Raw genomic sequence first — 21969 nt, forward strand, 5'->3', positions numbered from 1 at the left:
ATGTCCTTAAAAGATGCATCGAAAGTAATCTTTCAAACCTCTTCTTCAGGTCTCCATTGGCACCCCCAGAGGAAATAATTTCAAACTGTTCAGAGAGCAGCAATCCTGTTCTGGTCCTTGAAATCCTTCGAGCAACACACACCCACACACCAGCATTATTTTCTCACCTCCTCCGTATAAAAACAAAACAGAAACGTGAGAACAGTGGGCTGGAGATGGAGCTGCGGAAAGTGAAGTTGGAAGGATTAATTATGTAATACGCCCCCTCTCCCGCCCTTACCCACAGCAACACGAGTGAGGTAAACCCAATCCTCCCAGCTGACAACTCAGAACTAGAAAGTGCCCGGAGGAGTGAAAGCAAAATAAACGTGTGGCGAAGGTGGCGATGCACTCCTACAGAGGAAGATGTCATTAGGAAAAGGCTAAAAACAAGTTCAAATCACCTTTAGCCTCTTCCCTTCCCTCCCCAGCGAGACCTCTCCCTCCGCCTCTTCCCCTCTCCTCCCCCCAGCTCCTCCTCCCCCCTTTTCAGCAGGAGCTGCAGCCGGATCGGGACTATATTCCTCCAGTTCACGGCTCTCTGACGGAGCGTGGATCCTCCTGAAAAACTTCAAGTAAAACAGGAGCTGGGAGAACACACACACGAGAAGATATATTAAGAAAGCAGGTTTGCTACTTAACTCGGAGGAAAGAAGCTGGAGCAGACTTCTTCGGTTGCTCTCTAAGAGCCTTGCCGAGAGTCCTTGCAAAGAAAAGTGTTGCTGATTCAAAAGAAGAGGAGGGATGGGGAAGAGAAAAAAAATTGTGCATGTCTGTGTGAGAGGGAGACAACGTGTGTGCGCGTACGTGTGAATGCGTGCTTGTGTGTGAGAGGGTGTAGGCGACGGGTGGGGGGAGCTTGAAATTATATTTTTTTTTTTTCCCTACGAAAGACACGTGAATGCAATTCCCAGTGAGGGGCACCAAGCTCTGCCCAAGAGCAGAAGGGGTAGGGAGAGGGAAAGGGAGAAGAGAAGGAAGGGAAAAGGAGAGGGAAGGGGAGAGGGGGGGAGGAGGGAAGGAGGAGGAGAAGGGATTTCTATTTCAGAAGACGTTCATAGAAAGAGGGTGGCAAATTCTGTGACCGTCTTTAAAGGAAGTGTCCTGGGACGTAGAGAGAAAGAAAGAAGCCCAAAGAAGGAAAATAAAGGGCTATGATTTCCTTGTCCTGTTGCTTTGTCTCTGGCTCCCTCTGCCTCTGGAAGAGTAGCCACAGGACACAAAGATGCCCAGCTGGTCACTGCACGCCCAAGTTCAGTTTAGCTGGTGCTTCTCTCCTGTTTAGCCTGACTGCTTTCTCTGAAGGGGAGGACTCATAGCCCGACAGCCTTTTAGTTTAACCTGAAGAGTGTGTGCCGCCTCTCTCTGCCCACCCCAAGAACTCGCTGGAGGTGGAGGAGAGGGGAGAAAGAGGAGGACTTGAAAGTGCCTGAGGAGCTCCCGATGCTAAGAGGAGACAAACATTCCTGTGGACGACGCAGAAAGGACAAAGCTGACTGATTTATTGCTGTTTTCCATATTTTTTTTTATCTCCCTGTCCTTTGGCGCACACCAGTGTTTGGAGATCTTTGAAAACACAAACCAAAACACCAGCCCCGAAGCCCCAACCCCTTGGCTAGCTCTTATGGGAATGAAACACTCCTCCCGCTGCCTGCTCCTAAGGAGGAAAATGGCGGAGAACGCTGCCGACAGCACCGAGGTGAGTAAGGATGCGAGCCGGAGCCGGCGCCGCGCTCCCCCAGCCCCGAGCACTGATCCCCGGGCAGAAGCAGCAGGAAGTGCAGAACAACTTTCCCGGCCCCTCCGGCCAGCTCCTGCCTGCCGTGCTGCTGTGGTTTCCTGCATTCGCCCCCCCTCTGCCCCCCACCTCCCTTCCCCCCGGATCCCTCCGTTCCCCGTAGGCAGAGAAGTTTGCCCGGCGCCGAGCCCTCCGGGCGCTCGGGGCTGCCCGAGCCGCCGCTCCGCGGCCGCTTCCCGGGAAGTTGGGTGGCCGTGCGGAGCGGCGGCTCCGCGGGTCGGCTCCGGGGGCAGCGGGGGAGGGCGGCGGTAATTCGGGTGTTGGACGCGCCGAAAGGGACAGACCGTCTCTTGCGGCAGCACCTTGGCCAGCTCCCCGTGCTTTCCGCCGGCAGCCTTGGCTGGGATCCTTCGGGGCCACTTTAGGAGCATCCGTGTCTCTGCAGCATCCTGGATATTACCAGAGCGGAGCTGCCCGAGGCGGGAGCTGTCCGGTTGGCCTGGGCAGTGCCGAAAATAGCTTTGCACTGCCTTCAGGCCGGGAGGGTACCTTGAGAGGTCTCAGGTTTTCTGCAAGAAATCCACCCCATCCCCGCCGCTCCCCCACCCGTTACCTTCTGCTTCCTCAACATTGGGGTTGAGCAGCCCCTGTTTACTTGTCTGGGGCTGTCTTGACCTCACTGAGACTTCTCAGGGCATACAGCAGTGTGCGAAGTCTCAGGTCTGGAAAAGCAGAAGGATGCAGGATGCAGTCCCAGCATCTCTGTGAGCGTGTGAGAAGGAGACAGGCGAAAGTGCGAGCGTGTGCCAAACTCGCTGTTTCTATTAATAGCCTGTGCCTAGCACTCTGACTGAACACTTAACACATGCTTTAGCAAGATGCAGCACAGCCATGTACAGACCCCACGGACACTGCACCCCAAACAACTTTACAGCTTTGCCCTTGCAGGGGCAGCACTGAACCTTCTCTCCAGTTACCCCACAGAGGGAATAAAGAGCAAAACCTACTGTGAACACATGACTATTCCATTCTTTATTATTTCCACATCTCTGCCTAATGTCTCCTTCTTTCAGTTAGTCCTCCCAGTAGGTGTCCTGCTCGCTCATGAATTCCATCCACATTTCTCTTCACAGTAGTGTTCTCTCTGCTTGACCTTCATAAATGTGCCTCCTTTTCCGTGCCAGGTGAACAGCCAAATTTTCTTAAATGAATATGATGTAAGCACTAAATCAAAGAACATGCCTGCTACTGCACTACAACCCCATAGAGTACTGCTTGCAGAAGAGACATCTATAAATAGCAATAAGTCTGGCTGCACATCTGTAAACTGTCGTAGTCCTGACAGCACATATTGCATTATAGGTCCCAGGATCCCAGGACAGGATTGCAACAAGAAATGTACAAGCACAGACAGTTCCTTTCAAAGCCATTTTTGTCAATGGAAATTGTTTTTAGACAGGGAAAATAGGTGAAAAGAGCTCTTTAAAGATTCCTCTTCTATTTCATTCTGTCTTAGCACATTTTTGTCGTTTAATCATGTTTTCCTGCTTGTGCAATGCTGCACATGCTGCAATGTCATTTTATGGAGAAGGATTTTTTAAACAAAAACAGATTCATTCCAATGCTGCATACAGGTTAGGAGAATATTAAAATGCTGTTCTTCGTCTCCTCAGAGTATCCATCAGTGACAGACTTGTGAAATGAGAGTGAAAATATTGCAGATTAGGCATATCCTGCTCCATATCCCTTCAGAAAATCAGAAGGGATACATTTGTAACCCCTGCCTAGATATTTTCTATTTTCTTAATGTTCATATTTCTGATGTGGTCTGAGAGAAGTTGTCTGTCTGCATATGTGCAGAGGTAGAAGTGCACCAAGCAAAATATGCCAAGACCTGTGAAGCTCTTTTACTCAGAAAGCATCTATATTTAGCAAAGCCATATGATACCAGTTTGACCTTCAAACCTGTATTTGTCTAACTTTCTCCTGAAGTTAACAAATGTGTGTGACAGAAGGAATACTGGACAAAATATCTCACTTTTGGACTTACCACAGTGTCAGAGAAAATCAGGAACTGGTATAAATTTACTTCATTTGAAACAATGGGGTACCAGTAATACTCATTATTTGTTATTAAATTTCTGAAGAATTTTGATGTCACAGCCATATAGCCATGATATAAACAAAATCAGCAGTAAAGAGAGATGAAGAATTAAAACATTTAACAACTTGTCAGAATGCCCTTCTACCAAATTATTCCAAAGACAGTCTGGTTCTTGCTCAGATTGATTTGACCCAATTTACTTGTGTTACAGCTTCATAGTATATTTTTCATGTTTCAGGGTTGTTGTTTTTTTTTTAAATCTACCACAACTGAGGGCATTTATTCAAAGTTTTAGCCAAATACGGCAAATATACTCTTTCAGTTGTAGGGCAGTTTAAAACAATACATTAAGTCAAGGAGCATGGACAGTGCATGAAAAACTTTTTATTCCCTTGACTACCCTCTGTTGCCCATGCTACCTCTTCAGCTTAAAGAGCTTAAAGAAGTGATGATAACAGGCACAGACAAGGAAAAAGCAAAGCTACAGTAAGACAGCACTCACTGTTTCCTCAAGCAGAAATACAGACTAGAAAAGAAATTGCTCACTAGCATTGCTTTTCAGTCAAGGAAGACACCTTGTGTTACCAGGAAACTTAGAGGAGTGCGCTCCCATGGTTCCAGCTATACAGACATTTACATCACTGGGATCCCCACAGCATTTTATCTTGATACAAAACATGGTCAAGTCAGTCCAAGTGTTGCCACAGGTGCTGTTGGGCCTTGGATCAGAATATCAGAACTATCAGAATGGTTTTGCAGTTTATTTCACTGATAACAGCCTGATATCAGTCTATCTGCCTGAGTTTACGTAGGACCAGTGGTTTTTTGTATGTGTTTATAGTACCCTGAGAATACACAGTGTTTTGTAGAAAAATAAAAGTCAAGGGGGAAAAACACCTAAGATTTTTCTCTTTAGACCCTCACTAAATGCCACAGGGTCCCACTAATAGGAAACCTGCCAGAATTGTTTCAGATCCGTGTCTGCAGCACACAAGGAAAAAAGATGCAGAAAATCTTTATTGCCCATGGCCATCACATGAATATTAAGAGATTTTCCACTGGAACAAAAGCTTGAGAATCTCTCCTCAAGATACAAGAATGAACCTCTGTATCTTTAGTCATGAAAGGAGGATTGTCTAAATAAAAGAGACAATCTGCATAAATAACACATGCAGAATTGCATTCTCTGCAAATAATTAAAGACACTCTGACAGAAAACAAAGTAAAAGAGAAACTGTTCTTTGTAGAATATACGCACAAAGGTTCTGCAAAATTCGTGGTGCTGACCTGCTGTAGATTTTGGGTTCTGGGTTTTTTTATTTTAAATGTATTATTTGGAATCCTTATCAGTAGTAGGCCTGGTATCAGTGATGGAGAAAAAAAATCTGAAAGAAGTGTGATTTCACAAGAAGTGTGCCTGGCTGTAACTTGTGAGCCTGTGCCAAATGAAGGGAACACAACCATAGAATCATAGAATAATTTGAGTTGGAAGGAAAATTACAGGTCATCTACTCCCCCACCTTGCCGTGGGGAGGATATCTTCGACTTGACCAGGTTGCTCAGAGCCCCATCCAACCTGACATTGTATGCTTTCATAGACGGGGTGTTAATCGCCTCTCTGGGCAACCTGTGCCAGTGTTTCACCATCCTCATTGTAAAAAATTTCTTCCTTTTGTCTTGTCTATATATAAATTTAGTCTAAATTGACCCTCTTTTAGTTTAAAACCATTATGCCCTTGTCCTGCCACAACAGGTCCTGCTACGAAGTTTGTCCCCATCTTTCTCATAGGCCCCCTTTAAGTACTGAGAAGGTGCAAAAACCACAAAGTGCTGCAATAGCACAAGGTGCCAGGGTTTGTGTGCACATCCAAAAGATATCTACCTGTGACAGGCTAGTGTCTGACTGAAACAATCCTAGAACTTGAAACTGATCTGGTTTTGTACAATCTAATTGCTCAGTAACTTCATAAAAGCTATTCTTGTGCTGAAGGCTTCACAGTCTATAGAGAGAAAAGATTCTTGTCTCATTGCTAAGAATAGAGAGATCAGTTAATTTATTTATGGTAGCATAATGGAGTCCTTCCAGAATGACCTATTATGCAAACCTTGGGCTTTGGTTAGATTTGGGGTAACATGCCTAATAGATGTTCTTCCCTAAACAGATGAATAAAATGGATTCAGGATTGTGTGATCCGGGTCAGCAAAGGTAACTGACTGTTCTGTTGTCAGAAGTGGGGAGGTTAAAGTGTTCTATCTGCCTGAAATCCAGTCATAACACTACTGAGGGGGAAAAAAGATATTACAGAATCTATTGAAACCATGAGCTTCTATTTGTGATTTATAAGTAGGAAGAGGGATTTCTCCTTAATAAGCTACCAGAGCAGAAATCAACAGAAGAACAGGACTGTGTGTAACAGAGAAAATTGGACTGAATTTATTCAGTAATCCAAACCTGGTTATTGTGCTGGGTGATCTTGCAGATATAATTAATTCTCTCCAAGCTTTTCCATTTATCCTAGTGGATTCTATGGTTCATTAGTGAGAGGTCTTGTAGAAATTTCTTATTTGGTGTTATTAGATTGCTTAGAACAGCATATATGAATTGAGTGGGTGATGTTTACCCAAGAGAGAAATGGCACTGCTCTATGGTGTGCATCTTGTGCTAACAGAAGTCACAAGAGGTCTGGCCTGGTGTCCCAGAGCCAGCTGAGGAGGCAGTTTGTAACACAAATTTCAACCTCACGGAGTGCCCACATGCCTGCGTCACATAACTTAGAACGGGAAAAGTTGTGGGTGTGTGCAAGTGGTGTAGGTGAGCTACAGAGACCAGATGACTGGCTCATGATCCAGAGGTGTTGTGCTGCTGACAAGGCAGTCAGAAAGCTGACCCAGGATGTCAGGGCTTCACTGAGGGTGTAGCCAAATTCCCAAGGGCTATAGAGGCAGCTCTGAGTTAAAGCAGGGCATATTCCACCTCCAACACATTTTGATCCTTTACAATGCTCCCAGGAGAGCTGAGTTGCCCATGCTGTTAGAACTAGCACAAGGTACTAGTCCAAGGTGGATCTAACGTAGTCATAGGGGCCTTTTTTGGTTTCTAGCCAATTCAAGAGTGGGGGAGCAGAAATATGGCTCTGAGCCACCTTCTACAACTTCATCTGTGCAGAACATTAATTTAGCTCAGCTGAAGATAGAGCTAAAAGCATTCCACTCCTTTCTCAAATTTCATACTCTAAGTTCAAGGTATTGACCATGATATTTTGGCCACATTGAAGAAATAGATTTTAGTTGGCATTAATAATAGAGATAGGCTGAAGAAACACTTATGTTTAAGTAGAGAGTAACAGCAATCACTCAAAGAAGAGTTTCAAGATAAAGATACCTTATCATGGTTCATCCTCTGCCAGCATAGGGAGTAACATTTTAGTGTCAAGAAGACTGGGATTTTTAGAAAGGGTCTGGTTCATATTGGTGACATCATGGGCCAAATCACATTATGTCCTTGTGCCAATGCTAAAAGAGGACTTCCATGCTAGTAAGCAGGCTTTAATGACACTTTTTTTTCAACCTCAGTTGAAAACTTTTTTTCCAACTTCAGTCATTGTGAAAAGCACAAAATTCTTCAGAGAAGAGCACAAGATACTCTGTACATGATAGATTCTGTAACTGTTCTACATCCATACAAAATGTGAGCTTAGCAAGAGTGATTCACATGCCTTCCAAAGTTCCATCCTGATTGTGAAAGATGAAGGCTTGTGCCTTTACTGGTAAAGGCAGAGTAGAGAAATACTTAAAGGTAAAAAAGCATTGAATCTGTTATGTTCATAAGATTTTATCTCAGCCTTTCTGAGTTTGCAACAAAGTTCAGTCCCTTGACAGGTGAGATAATGAACAGCTGAAGGGGGTGAATGATGAAACTTTTTGCTACTACTTCTGATTCCACAGAGAATTCTGCGTACCTGCTGCCCTGATCACTAGCTTTGATTCTGTCTTTACTTTGATCTAGAAGTTTGGGATAAAATGGTTCTTTTCCATATTTTTCTTTTTTCTTTGGGAGTAACCTGTAATTAACAGAAACAAAAAAACGCTCATCTCAAGGAAGCAAAGAGGAGATAACCCAGTAAGTGGTTGAGTTGATGACCACACAGGTGTCTTCCTCATGCCAGAATGGAGCAATTGTTGATTAATCACAGCCTACCTGTCTTCTTCCTGTGTTCTTGAACAGGTCCTGGCTGGCTTCATCATGTCTTTTGGCATGGTATTTCTTTAAGGGTGTTGCATGGGAGCTGAGTTACTTCACAGCGACAGCGACAGGATGGACACTACTTAATTCTTTCTATTTCACTTTTAAGCTGAGATTAAACTTGTGGAGGGGCAGGTACTGATCTCTTCACTCTTGTGACCAGTGACAGGACTTGAATGGAACAGCATGAAGCTGAGTCAGGAAAGGCTTAGGCTGGATATCAGGAAGAGTTTTCTACCCAAAGGGTTATTGGGCACTGGAACAGGCTCTCCAGGGAAGTGGTCACAGCACCAAGCCTGACAGAGTTCAAGAAGTGTTGGACAACACTCTCAGGCACACAGTGTGATTTTTGAGGATGTCCTGTGCAGGGCCAGGAGCTGGACTCAATGACCTGATGGGTCCCTTCCAACTCAGCTTATTCTGTGATGCTATGACTCTACAGTTCTGTGATTGATTCTATGATTTAAGAGGTACAGTAAGGTCAAGGATTATAGCTTTACATATTTTTAATGTGCTAGATTTGCTAAGTCCCAGTTCTGAAAAATAAAGAACCCCAATATTTTAAAAGGCATGTAAAATGGTGTCTTTTCCATGATCTACATAATTGCAAAAGTGGAAACTCACTTTAAAAATCTGGAACAGAAAATCTATTTATCTTCATTTTATTGCATCAACAATTCGGAGATTTAAAGACCAGAATTGGAAATAAGGCAGACTCATTTTCAAAAGCACTCACTGTCAAGTTCACTTTTCTGAAAATTCTGTTAAGTGCAGAAATTAAAGATAATTTTCCTTTGTATTTTGAGTGTGAAATGCTAGGTGATCATAAATAAAATCTCAATGTTTTTCTTTCCAAAATGGACAGAATATTTTAGTAATAAAACATTTGAAAGGATATTAAGGTGAGAAAAAATTGTTTAGCTGAAATTTTTGACAGAGAAGCAATAATGAAGGTGAAGAGAATACCATTCTCCCTCAGTTAAAATATCCTGTCCTGCGGTGCATGCTTTTGCAAGTTTGTGAGTATTGAGGACTGTACCTGGGTCCTTTCCTCCCAGAGTGAATTCCTGTTTAAAAAGAGGCATTACCACTTTTTCTAACCATTGCTCACAAAAGAAAAGGAGTTACTTAGGCTCTTAGGCTTTTCTTTTTTTTTTTTTTTTTTCTTTGAGGGGTGGGAACCCACCTTGGAAGAAGGGCATGGAGGTGGGTATTTTCTAAAACATTGTTTGATACCACTGTCTTCCTCAGCTTTTCCTGGTGCCAAGCTCTTCACCATAGTGCAGCTGGCAAGCTTCCCATTCAGCATTCTGTTTGGTCTAGAGCACACTCTTCAGTTCCTAGTGCTCTCCTAGTGCTGTCCCAAGGTACCAAGCATATTTGAGACATTCTGCCACAGTTCCTCCCTGGTCCCCCTTTTTGAAAGAAAAAGTAGCACTTCCATCTCTCGTGTCAGCATGGTGAAAGTCAACATCTACTGTCTGGGAAGCAGTAATATGTTGTAATACTGCAAGAAGTAGTGTTGAAGTGATCCCTCAGTGACCACAAAGCACACTTGGGGTCATGTGTGCCCTCCCAGTTCTCCTGTCCTGCTTGTCCTTTTTTGGCCAGACAGCTTATGTTTCATTGCTTCCAATGGGACCAGGAAGGCTCAGACCTGGTCTCAGAGCCCAGAATAATGTGTGACCTAGACAGGGCCTTCCAACAACAATCCACCAGTTCAAACTTATTTCTGCTTTGGACCTTAATTTCTCATTTAGATAGGAAGAGAGGAGATGTTGCCATCTGTTTCAGTTTTTAGTTGTGTCCATATGCTATTCTTCAATCCATTGTGAAATTTGACCCCAACTTAGGAGAAAGACCAGCTACTGATATTCTTTTCCTTAGTCACAAACAGCAAAGTAATTTACCCTTCCTGTAACTCATTCTGAACTACTTCTATTTGAGGACCAAAGATCTCCTGATTGAGCTCCATAGTACGCATTAACCTGTCTGAAGTAAAGGATTTGTACTTTTTTATTTTACTCTGATATGATTTACATTAGGATGTATCAGGAGTAACACCTCTGAGTCCTATATAGATAGGGATCCCAGTGGTGTGGCAAAACCAGACCTGTTGATTTGGACAAACTTCTGCAGACCATCTCATGCAACCTCACAGCCAGGAAGGAACAGTCACCAGCATTAGATCATGTTGCTGTCTCTGGCCAAGTCTTGAAAATCTCCAAGCACAGAGATTCCACTGCCTCTCTGGGTAACCTCTTCCAGGGCTGCACCCTCAGCAGACCTCTCAGAGGACAAGTTTTTCTATTGTCCTATCCGAACCTCAATAATTGCAGGTTGTGACCTTTTCACCTCATTATCTCATCTGCTAGTATTTGGAAGAGTTCTCTTCCATATTCTTTGTAACTATCTTTCAAGTACTTGCAGGCTGCTGTTAGATTGTCCCTTAGTCTCCTCTTTCACAAATCAAGTTCAGAACACAGCAATATCTTCTTACAGGTCGTCTTCTCAGGCCATGACCATTCCATTATACAGAGTCTTGCTTACCTCTTTTTAACTAAAGGCTGTGCAGAAATTGTTATGAGAATGGAAAGGAAGAATATTTTCCTAAATGAAAGAATGTAGTAGAAGACTAACTGATTAATGCACTTGGCCAAGTAGCATCAGCAAAGTGTATTTTGCAGAAGTCCCCTGTGACAGAGCCCAGCTGTATATCTGGCATGTTTTACTTCAGTATTTTGGGTCAGTAGTTTCATGTTTTCCCTGGAAAGAGAGGTCAAATCTAAAAAGTAACACTGCTTCTTACCCACAGTTTGCATCTTGTCTTAGTGTGCATGTGGAGCAGCTGTTTCCAGGAGGAAATAAAATGAGATAGAGTTAACCCCATCACACAATATAGCTGTCTCCTTAGGAGGCACAGTGTTTTAAACCTAATTAGGATTAGCCAAATTTAGTAGGAGCAGGGGGTGTTCTGCAGTTGCTAGGGATGCTTGCCTGTTGTTGAGCCTTAAAAAAGGGTAAGGGCCATCATTACCCTTTCAGTTTCGTTGGCTTTGGTAAAACCCAGTAAACCCTCTGCGAGCCTGAAGCAGACCAAGGATGCAAAATAGCAAAACTGAGATATGAAATAGTTATTGGGCAGAGAAGATAAAGAAAGGGAACAAATTTACAAATTTTAGTGTGCAAGAAAGTGTGTTGCAGACTGAAATTTCACCTGAATCCTTTTCAGCTCTGTGTAAGTTTGCTGATCTCTTAGATTCTTTGGGTTAGAAGAGGCAAATGTAAAGTTACCCTAAAGTAAAAGCCCTGTTCTGGAAAATATTGTATTTATATAGTACTATATTTAGCCATGTAACAGAATGCTTTGCAAATTTACTGGAGGTCAAACTATATAACAAAATTATTTTGTGAGGTTGGAAAAGAAAAGGCGAGAGAGACAAAAGGCAGTCAGGAAAGTGGGTGGGCAGGTGGATGGAGGGAAAAATTAAGAGAGGGTGAAAAGGGAAGGGAAGGAAGGAGAAAGGATTAAGAGGGAAGAAGGGAAGAAGGGAAGGAAGGAAGGAGAGGGAAGAGATGGGGAAATAGAGTCAAAATACTTAAATACAACAGTAGAAATACTTAAATTCATTATCAAAAAATCACAGAATCATTCTGTGGCTCCTTGAAGACTGTTCTTATCAGTAAAGGCCAAGGTAAAGAAAGCACTGAGTACCTTGGCCTTTTCCATCATCCCCAGGGCCCCTGCTCCATTTAGCCACAGGCCCACATTTTCTTCAGCCTCCCTTTTGGTGCCTGTCTACTTGCAGATCATTATTCCATTGTCAGGTTTAACAAATGTCAGGAATCAAGGAGCTGTAGGCAGAAGTAGCAGGAGGCCTTCAGAGGAGTGAATCAATTTACCCCTTTACAGCCTGTCAATAAGGAAATAGCAGGGGGGGTTGCCATAGCCTGTAAGGTCTAATGCAAATCTCAATTTCTCTGTCAAATTGAATAAGCCCAACATTCACTGCTCTTTGACAAATTAGTCAGTTAGGAAATAAGAAGAGACAGTATGTCGTTCTAGGCCTGTGATTCACCGCCACCAACCATGAAAAAAGAAAGAACATAACATAGAAAAAAACAAGAATCTTTAAAATTAGTTATCAAGGTATGTATTTTAAAGCTTCCTTGAAATTCTCAATCAAAATTTGCCTTTATCAGCATTGTCTCACAAATGATTTAATCAATTGGTAATCTCCCAAGTAAGGGTTTACAATGCTGTGAGAGAGACTCTGCCAGTGGAAACTCATCACCAACTCTTACAGCTTTGCACACACACCTGAAACCCACCCCAATCTCCACTCCACCGAGTAGAACCAGGGCAACATGCAATATTCCTCACTCGTCTCCATGTCAGCATTCTAAGCAGCAGCTCAGCTCCAGCTCACCTCATCTCACCTCACAGGCACATTGTCATCACTGAACGTAACATATTACTGTAAGGATCATTTCCTAGCTCGCTTTTTCAACTGCATTACCCTTCTATTCATATCTAAATTGCTGAATCTTTATATTCTATTAAATCCAAAAGCTGATTGCGCTTTCCAGGGCTGTTCGAAGCATGTGTCCTGCTACCTATCTGAACTTCTTATTCAGCACCAGGAGATTAATTCAAGCCTCCAGTGCCAAACTCCATCTCACACTTCTTAGATTTTTCAAACATACTTTAATGAATAATAATACTAGCACCATGATAGTGTGTATACTGCTTAATGAAGTATACTTTGCCTAACAAAATTGTAAAACTAGGCCAATGGGTTTATATTTCTGTTTTCTCTGTACTTGACATTCAATTTCTGTCCTGCTTTTCTAAGAGACATTTTTCATCAGATAAACTTAATGGGAGGCAAAGATATATAAGGATTTTAAGTAAAGAAGGTGCTTGCACTTATTGCTGTGAGATTTTCATGAAAATGTGAATCTATTCTCATAGCCTCAATGCCACTATTTTATTGATGAAAAAAATCTCTATGCCATCTTTCTATCTTTTTAGGTCTGTTCCTTTCTCAACAGAAAACCAATAATGCTTCTCAGTGCTCATAAAATATCTCTTTGCTGCTTTGTAAAAGGGAAGGCAAAAGTATTTATGTTTGCAAGACCAATCTCCACCTGGTAAAACTGAGTATTCTAACCATGCCTACTAGAAAACAAAAGTATTCTCAGCTCAAGTCAGGTTTACCCTCATGTAAACCCATCCATTTCAGCAGAATTATTTCTGATTTATATAGACTCAAAACCAGCTCACATCTATATATAAAATTATATTTAAAAGGATGAATCACCGGTGGTTTTGCTCAAGAATAGGGTTTTCATACTTCTATTTCATGATTGTATAAAAATGTTAGGAGCAATACTTTTTTGTATTGCTTTCTTAATCATATTTAAAAGATGGATTTAAGATACCAAAAGCTTATTTGAGTGATAACACAAAGTTACAAAAGCCTGATTTATATCAACACAATTATCAGTTGCTGCTTTTGAAATACACAGTGTAGATACCTTTTAAACAGGTGTGGTTCAGAACCCACTGTAGTTAACATAAATCACTGAAGATCTCTGAACATTTCAGTGAATGTTTGATTAATAGTGCAAGAAATGCTGAACACACTGGTTTGCTCATGTGTGTCAGTAGCACTCAGCATGATTATTTATTGTAGAATCAAGTCCATACCAGCAGGATATTTAAAAACACTCCTCATCTACCTTGTATAATATGGAGCAAGAGTAATTCTGCTGAAATCGAGGTATTACCTCTGTTCTGCATGTTAGATACATATCCATTTTCTTAAATGACTGCTGAAAACACATTGAAGTCAATTATGGCATTTGCAGCTCTCCTGGGAAAAAATGTATTACCAAGCCTGGAATTGACAGGTTTTTAATCTCAGCCTCTTCCAATGAAATTTCTCACACTAGGTAAACTAACACCAAATAACACTTAATGGCCAAATATGAGTGAGTGTAGTTCATTAGGCTAAATTTACAGGGTGGTTAGGAACATATACATTGTCCTTGCTATAAATGGGGACTAGTCTCACAAATACACACCACTGCCTTTGTAGTCTGCAGAAAGATTAGTTTTTCTTTCTCCATTACTAAGCAGACTGTCATGGTTTAACCCCAGTTGGCCACTAAGTACCACACAGCTGCTCCTTCACTCCTTTTCTTCCCCAGGGAGATAGGGAGGATAATCAGGAGAAGAAAAAGGAAGCAAAACTCATGAGCTAAGAAGAACTTAATAATTGAAAGAATGTAAAATACAATAATAACGACAGTGCTATTAATACTGCTGCTACCACTACTACTACTAATACTAATAATAATAATTTTAATAAAATGGAGAAGGAGAGACAAACAAGTGATGCACAGTGTAGTTTCTCACCACAGACTGATGCCAGCCCATCCCTGAGCAGCAATCAGCAACTCCCATCCATCTCACCCCAGTTTATGCACTGAGCTGATGTTCAGTGCAATATCCCTTCAGCCAGCTGGAGTCAGCTGTCCTGGCCATGCTTCCTCCCAGCCTCTTTTGCACCTGGCCACTGACAGGGCATGAGACACTGAAAAGTCCTTGGCTTAGAGCAAGCACCAACCAAAACATCAGTATGGTTCTCACACTAAATCCAAAACACAGCACTGTGCCAGCTACTAAGAAAATGTACTCTGTCCCAGCTGAAACCAGGAGGAAGACTTACAAGTAGCTTTCCTTTACATGGGCATTTTAAACCTCAGATTTAAATTTAATTACCTGCTTTAACATGGTTATAAAATACAATCACCATAAAAAAAAAACAAACATTGATACCCAGTGTAGTTCCAGAATCTGATAATTAATGAATTGCCGTAAGATACTCAGTCACACAACAGTTTCTTCTCTGACACTATTCCAAACCAAGGAAGTCACTCTGCTCCCCATCTTGTAACTAAGATGCAAATGTTATACATAACCCTAATTCTGAGTGAGCAGGACTATGCTACTTAGTAATTCAATGACTGCTTTGACATTGTGATCATTTGTCATTTCAGCCACGCCGTTCCTTAAAGCATTAAGATGCTTGCTTACAAAATTCTTTAGCAGGTATATGTGTGTGCATACATATACTTGCAATGTTCTGTATTTACACGAAATTCAAACTGGATATTGTGTCATGGCTTCCATTTCTTTGTGCACCTGTGTTAGTCTTATTAAAACTGTGTCAGAGAAGACACAGCTATGCCTGTGTGGGCTCAAACATTGTAAAGTGATAAAATCCTGGTTAAAGTCTTATACCACATCAGGTGTTTGTATATATACATATACATTTGTATGTTGATAGAGAAACTCTGTGTTTAAAAGGCAGCTTTATGGAAAAGTCCTAGATTTTTATTTCTTTACATCCTTTGTATTCACTGTGTTCCTCTGCATGGGTGTTGTGATGAAATTCAGTTTAGATGTGGAGAATCACAGGAAGATGAACCCTTCCATTTCAAGTTCAAAACCAACCTCATATTTTAGATATAGTACCAGCTGAGCTGAAGTAAGATTAAATTAAACTACCTTGGTGAGCTGTTAGTAGTACAAACCCTCAGTGTAGAAGGGGTGCATTTAATTATATTTTTCTCTTTGAGTTTAGATCACTTCCAAGCATTCACACCTTTGATTCAGCAATTAAATATAGTTGGTCTTGTTTTCTTAAATTCTGTAACACCTACACATCTCATAGCTGATAGAGATGCCCACCTGGATCCTGGGCTCCCTCACCTGCCCCACAGGGTCTCCCACTGCCAGCTGTGCCCCATGACAGGATCAGAAGCAATGGGCACAAACTGAAACACCAAAGGTTCCATCTTCAAATCAGGAAGTATTGTGTTACTGCAGGGATAACTGAGCACTGGCACAGATTGCCCAGGTTGATTGTGGAGTCTCTTTCCTTGGAGATAATCAAAAGCCATCTGGATACACACAGGCAACTGGCCTGAGGTGGAACTGCTTGAACATAGGGGCTGGATCAGATAAACTCCAGAGGTCCCTTCCAACCTCAGCTGCTCTGTGGTTCTATGAAATCAAACACAACATAGAAATAAAATTGGAAATCTAAGTGTTTTATATGCCTATTTCACTCATCACATCGTCTTTTTTGCTGATATTTTAAAATCTGATAAATTTAGGAATCTATAACAAAGGAGCACAGACTCTGGTTTTTTCTCAAACCTTCAATCCTGTGAAATGCTGAGTATGTTCACATCTCTATTCACTGTGGTGATTTTTACATCTGATGAACTGAGGTCTCAATAAAATGAAAAGGACCAATGATTTATTGAAGTCACTGGATTGTACAGACTGTACAGAGCAAAGGAAGTCAAGTCAATTAACTTAATGTGCTAGGCAACAATTCTACATTTAGCTTTTTTCACTTTGCATTGGTTTTAGGTTTTGACTGCTGGATATGACTTTGCTATTTCTGACATCAACTTAAAATCAAAGTCCTTCTTAATCTTGTGGTTTTAGTGTGAAATCCTAGGTTGAATAAAGATTATATTATTTATTTGGGATTTCCTAAGGCGTTAGCAGAGATGCTGTTATCAGTTCCCATTGGTCTTCCTTCATCTTTTAACCATTTAGATCTTTCTACATGGTATAGTATTCAAAAGAAACATTATTGTTTGAGGGATACAATCTATGTGTCTTGTTGCTGGTGGCAGAACTTTGTATTCCTCTGACTCGAAACATGCTTCAGAGTTCTGCTGAAAATCACTGTGTTGTCAGTAAAAGGAGAAAAATGAAAACTGGTGTTTTTATGTGGTGCAGAATGATTTTATCTCCAGGAATTCAGTGGCTGAAAAAAAAAAAAAAACCAAACCTAGAAAAAGAACCCAAAAAACCCCCAAACCAAAACAACAAAACCACCCAAATATTTTTATAAGCCTTTTTTGGATCTTCTTGATGACTGTAATTTGTTTCCCAGGGTGTTATAAGAAATATTCACAACTCATTGGATAGAGTCCTAATGTTCTCTGTGATTGAATCAAGAAATCTTGATTATTTTCTGTTGTTATTATTTTACTTTGAATGGATCAGCTAGGATCTGGAATCTGCTCACATAAATTCAAATGCTTTAATAAGGCATCTGAGCTGCTGGCCCGCTTGTCCTGTCTAAGGAGCAGAGACAAACACCTCTGAATGGCCACTCTGCCCATCTCAAACCATACTTCAAAGAAACCTTTTTCTTTCTATTGATCCTAGACAGAGCCTAGAGCAATTTGGTGGCCAAACTCCAGTGAAATTAACAGACCAAACACAGGGGCTTTTGATTTGTATGACAGTACTGAGAGTATACTCCCCTGATTTATATGTCTATGAAAAATCTTATTTTTTTTCTGTGTTTTTTACATTTTCAAATTCTTCTCCTTGTCAGAAAGCTCTCCCTCCCCATTAATTCTGAATGTGCAGCCAGTTCAGAAGTGAGAGCTGATGCTTCTTCTCCTCCTCTATCCCACTCAGCTGTCAATCATTCCATGAACAGAAGAAATATTTAAAGAAACAGGATCCCATGAAGCTTGATATGTTCCAAAAGGAAAAAAAAAAAAAAGCACTCCATGTCAATAAAACCTTGAGTCACCTTGAATTGAAACACTATTTTTACTTCTGTTATTTCTCTCTTCTTTTTCTTCCAGTGTCTGAGATCAAGTTAGTGATCAAATAAGCAGCAAGTAAAACTTGCAGTCATGTCCTTTAACTCCAAGTTATCTTAAGCAATTTGCAGCTTTTTTCAAAATTTCTTTTTAAATTTCAGGGGTTTTTAGGGCAGTACAACAGAACGTCAAAAGGCAAGAAAATCTGAAGGTCTGTTCTGCCATCAGAACACAAATAGGGTTGGTGCAACAAAGAATTTTGCATTGCTGTACATCATGCTGTGCCCATGCTGTGGCTAAAGAACAATAATGCCAACCTTTTATGTGGAAAGGCGATAAGACTGGCTAAAAAAAAACACTGAATCTGCGTCAATGCATTACTTTTATAGGCCTTTCTGTACCCTGAAACTTTTACTCAGTCTTTTCAAGGTTTCTTCACAACTGTGAATAGTAAAAACCTTTCTGAGATCCACTCTCTGAGCTTTTCAGGTTAAGAAAAGTCGCATGAATCAGTGGAATTCACGGGTCAGAAGCACTTTAATCAGAAAACATCAGTCTTCACAGTCATCCAGCTATTTACACAGCATCAACAGAAGACTAAATTGAACAGAAGCCCAGTTATCCAGATCTTGCTACTGTCAGTTACATTTTCTGCTCCCGTTGTTGCTAGTAATTTCCTTTTTGCTCTACAGCTTTCCTGAGTGGAGCCACTTCTCCAGTCTGTAGTGATTCTACACCAATCATTTCTATTGCTTCTCTGTTACTGCCTAAGCGAAGGGAAGGAGGAACCACTCATGCATGCACAAGGACGTCTCGTTACCCAGCTGCTCCTGTGGAGGCTCTTGGCAGAGCCAGATCTTTTCACACAACAAGAAACAGTCAGAGCCCAGGAAGGATGTCAACAGAAAAGCGTGGAAGGGCACGTGGCCCCTGCAGAAAGGGGGGAGCAGGATGCAGACTGCCCTTGCACGCCCGAGACGTGCAGCAAGGACCCAACTCCAGCTGACCCCATGCCGTGCAAGCAGCATTTGCTTGTTGCAAAAGAGATGCTGACAGCTGTCAGGACAGTCACAGGGTGTGTTTTGTGGGCAAAGCATTGTGCTTTGTGTCCCTAAGTCAGGCAAGGATTTCCATTCTGTCTTAGCCAAGCGTGTACCCACTCTCATCTCAAAATAACATATGCTGCCTTATGAATCAGCATCAAGAGAAGTGCTGAGGCACAAGGGGGAAGTGCTGCCAATCCCTTATGAAAATGGCAGCAACAAGACAAGCAAGGCAAATTACAGCAGCAAAAGCCAGGGTGGAGACAGCCCCTAGGTGAATAGAAATGGAGGTGGCTCAGGGTAGGTTGTTTGTTATATTTTAACCAACCTGGAACCAGTCAGTATAAAATTCATACATTATCACTCCTGGAGGGAGAAGATGCAGTCTTCATGGTAAATCTCAAGGGGGACTGTCTTTCCCAACTTCAAGTGCCCAAGAGAGAGCCGAGTCAGAATTTTCTTCCTTTCATAAACTTAACCATGTTTGTGAGGCCAAAAAGCTGCTGACTTGAGTTTTGGCAGTTGGAGATCCTGAGCACAAGCTAAAATGGCTTTTTGCCAGTTTTCTACCCAGTGATTTAACTACAGTTGGACCCTTTGCATCTGATTAAAAAAAAAAAAACACCTTTGAATGTCATCACAGGAGTTGTATTCTAATGACTACAAAGATAGTAATTGCTAAGAGGCATCAGAGTACAACATGCTTTTGATCAGTTTCTTCTAGAAATTCCTGCCTGGAAGATGCAATGTGAAATATCAAATGTCTTATTAATGTCTCTCTCAGTTGACTTTACATGGGATTTCTGATTTAGCAGGGGGGTACAAAATACACTGAAAATGGAATATAACCCAAAGTTTAACTTAGAAAAATATAAGAATTGTAGTTAAATCAAAATATAAATGTGGTTTTGTAATGTATCCATAGTCATGACACTGGGTATCCCCATTTACTGGGAATGATAATGTGAGTTGAAGGCAGCTCAGCCCCATTGCTCTCACTGAAATTGTTCTGTTAGTTTTTCCACTTTTATACTTTATGTTGGGTCATGTCAGCACAGTCCCCTTTACAAGTCTGGCTAACTCAGGGAGGTGATCATGTTCTTTTAATGAACTAGGGGAGAAACATTCAAACTATCAGTTGATTCACCTAAAATCAGCTTCTTTGCAACAGCTGTGGGCAGCTGCATTATTCCCTGAGTTTCACAGGCACTTCCTCCTTGCCCATCTTCAGTGAGCCATCGTAAGTGTTGATTCAGAGAGCCACATTCCACCTCTAGGGGTTTCATCTGTCACAAAAAGATGCTCAGTTCTGGTAACCCACAGTTAGAAATGGCTGATTCCTTCAAGGTCACACAGTGAGATGGACTTAAGACCAACACAGAGGACAAAAAACTGCCAGGTGATGAAGAGAAAGTCTGTGCTATAATATATTAAGATCCAGTGAGCTACAGCTCCAAAGGAAGTGGCAGGGTGTCATTGCTCTGTGCAGGGAAATGTTATTTTTTGCCAGTTGACAAATGGAAGTGACAAATGTGGGACTTCTATTCAGTGTTGGTGCTTGTTTGCTGGTAGCTCTGCAGCAGCACTGAGCTGTAAGTCACTGTGCTGATTTTCTCTGGCACTTCAGCTCAGGAGCTGCCATTTCTCAGTCTTGTTCTTCTTTCTGTCTCTGCACTTATCCTGCAGAGGGTAAGAAATAATAAACCTGGACACTTCTTAGGCAGAGACCTCCTCTAGAGCTGAAGTACATCTGAAACTATGCTGAGTGTAGATCAGAAGGCTGGCTAGGACACGGAGTAGGTGGTCAATTGGATATTTTTACTCCTCCATACTAAGGCTCAGCAAAGCCTACAGAATATAATGTCTTCCTGAAGAACTTCCTATAGAGCTGTTGTGAAACAGCTGAAACTCAGTGAGAGGGGAAGAAAAGACTGGTATATCAGCTGCAAAGTGACTTTCAGAGATCAGTGCCTTAGAAATTTGCTAAGCAGAGGAGGGCTTCCATTAAATTTTCTGCTAATTTAAGAAAATAATTTGTACAGATAGAATACTCTGGTTATTTTTGTTAATAATTAGCCTCTAAAAATAGTGGAGCTCTACTTTTTCATGTGAAGTTCAGCTTACTGCCTGATACTGAGAAAAGGCCTAAAAATAACTGGTTTTATAGTTGATTAGCACTTTCTGGTTCTCGTTCTTCGTCACTAGAGAGTCAGTCGAAATAATGCTGGGGAGGGGAAGAGGCCAGTCAGTGATACAGCTACTTTCCCTACAAGAAAGGTACTGTGAGCATTGATAATGCTCCCCCTGACCTCTCCTCAACAGATTTTCATGCACTTGCCAGGGGGCTTTAAAGTAGCTTGGAAGTACCAAGTGCTTTTTGTTTCCTTTCCATTCATTTCCATTGCCTTGCCTGTTCAGCAAGGCAGGCACTTATGTAGCAGTGATGATAGTAAAAACCAATAAGAAAATCACAATGGAAAGTTCACACTTCTCTGGCTTTGTATCTTCATAACTCTTTATGCAATGATCTGCAACAAACTCTTCCTCTTCACTGCATTCAACTTTGATATTTTCAGTGCAGGCTTCTATAACTTCTGTTGCTATTTCTACAACAAGCTGCGCCTTGTGATGCGAGGCGTTCTAAAGTAATCTGGCACATGAATATCTCTCTTCACTTGAAAATCAATAAAAACCTTCAGTCACGTTTATATTTCTGTGTACTGCTTCTAGATAACAGGAGCATGTCTTCCCTGGGTTATAGCTGATCACAAAGCGAAAACAACTGCTAGGATTTCGTGTCTCAGAAGATGACCTTGTCCTTATTTTTTTTTTCTTGTCACAAAAAGAGCTGACTTGCCTAGCCATCCTTAAAATAGAACTAATTACCATCTGTTAGCAGGCCCCTAATGCTCTGACTGTAGATCCTTATGCACCATTCATGGTTTCACAGCCATGATGATAAATTGTCTGTAATTCAGAATTCATGTGGAATTACATCAGCTTACCTGGGTGACCCAGCACACATTATGGAGACTTCTTCTATAGAGCCTTGCATACTGAATGTTGGACTCCACAGAGAAAGGCAAGGGCAGCCTTTTAATCAATGTACACAGTGGAAGTATTCAGGCAACGCTGATGAGTCCTGTCT

At 41.6% G+C, this 21969-nt stretch overlaps 1 protein-coding gene across 1 annotated transcript in view; it reads left to right on the forward strand.

The window, feature by feature from the left end:
- The first annotated feature begins 540 nt into the window (after positions 1-540).
- PRMT8 (protein arginine methyltransferase 8) overlaps positions 541-21969 on the forward strand; it is a 57012-nt gene continuing 35583 nt past the window's right edge. The window contains exons 1-2 of the mRNA XM_059838307.1: positions 541-667; positions 1595-1738. Coding sequence (XP_059694290.1) covers positions 1664-1738 — 75 coding nt within the window. The 5' untranslated portion in view covers positions 541-667; positions 1595-1663. The remainder of the gene's footprint in view (positions 668-1594; positions 1739-21969) is intronic.

The sequence above is a fragment of the Haemorhous mexicanus genome, chromosome 2 (assembly GCF_027477595.1).
Source record: "Haemorhous mexicanus isolate bHaeMex1 chromosome 2, bHaeMex1.pri, whole genome shotgun sequence".
Lineage (NCBI taxonomy): Eukaryota > Metazoa > Chordata > Aves > Passeriformes > Fringillidae > Haemorhous > Haemorhous mexicanus.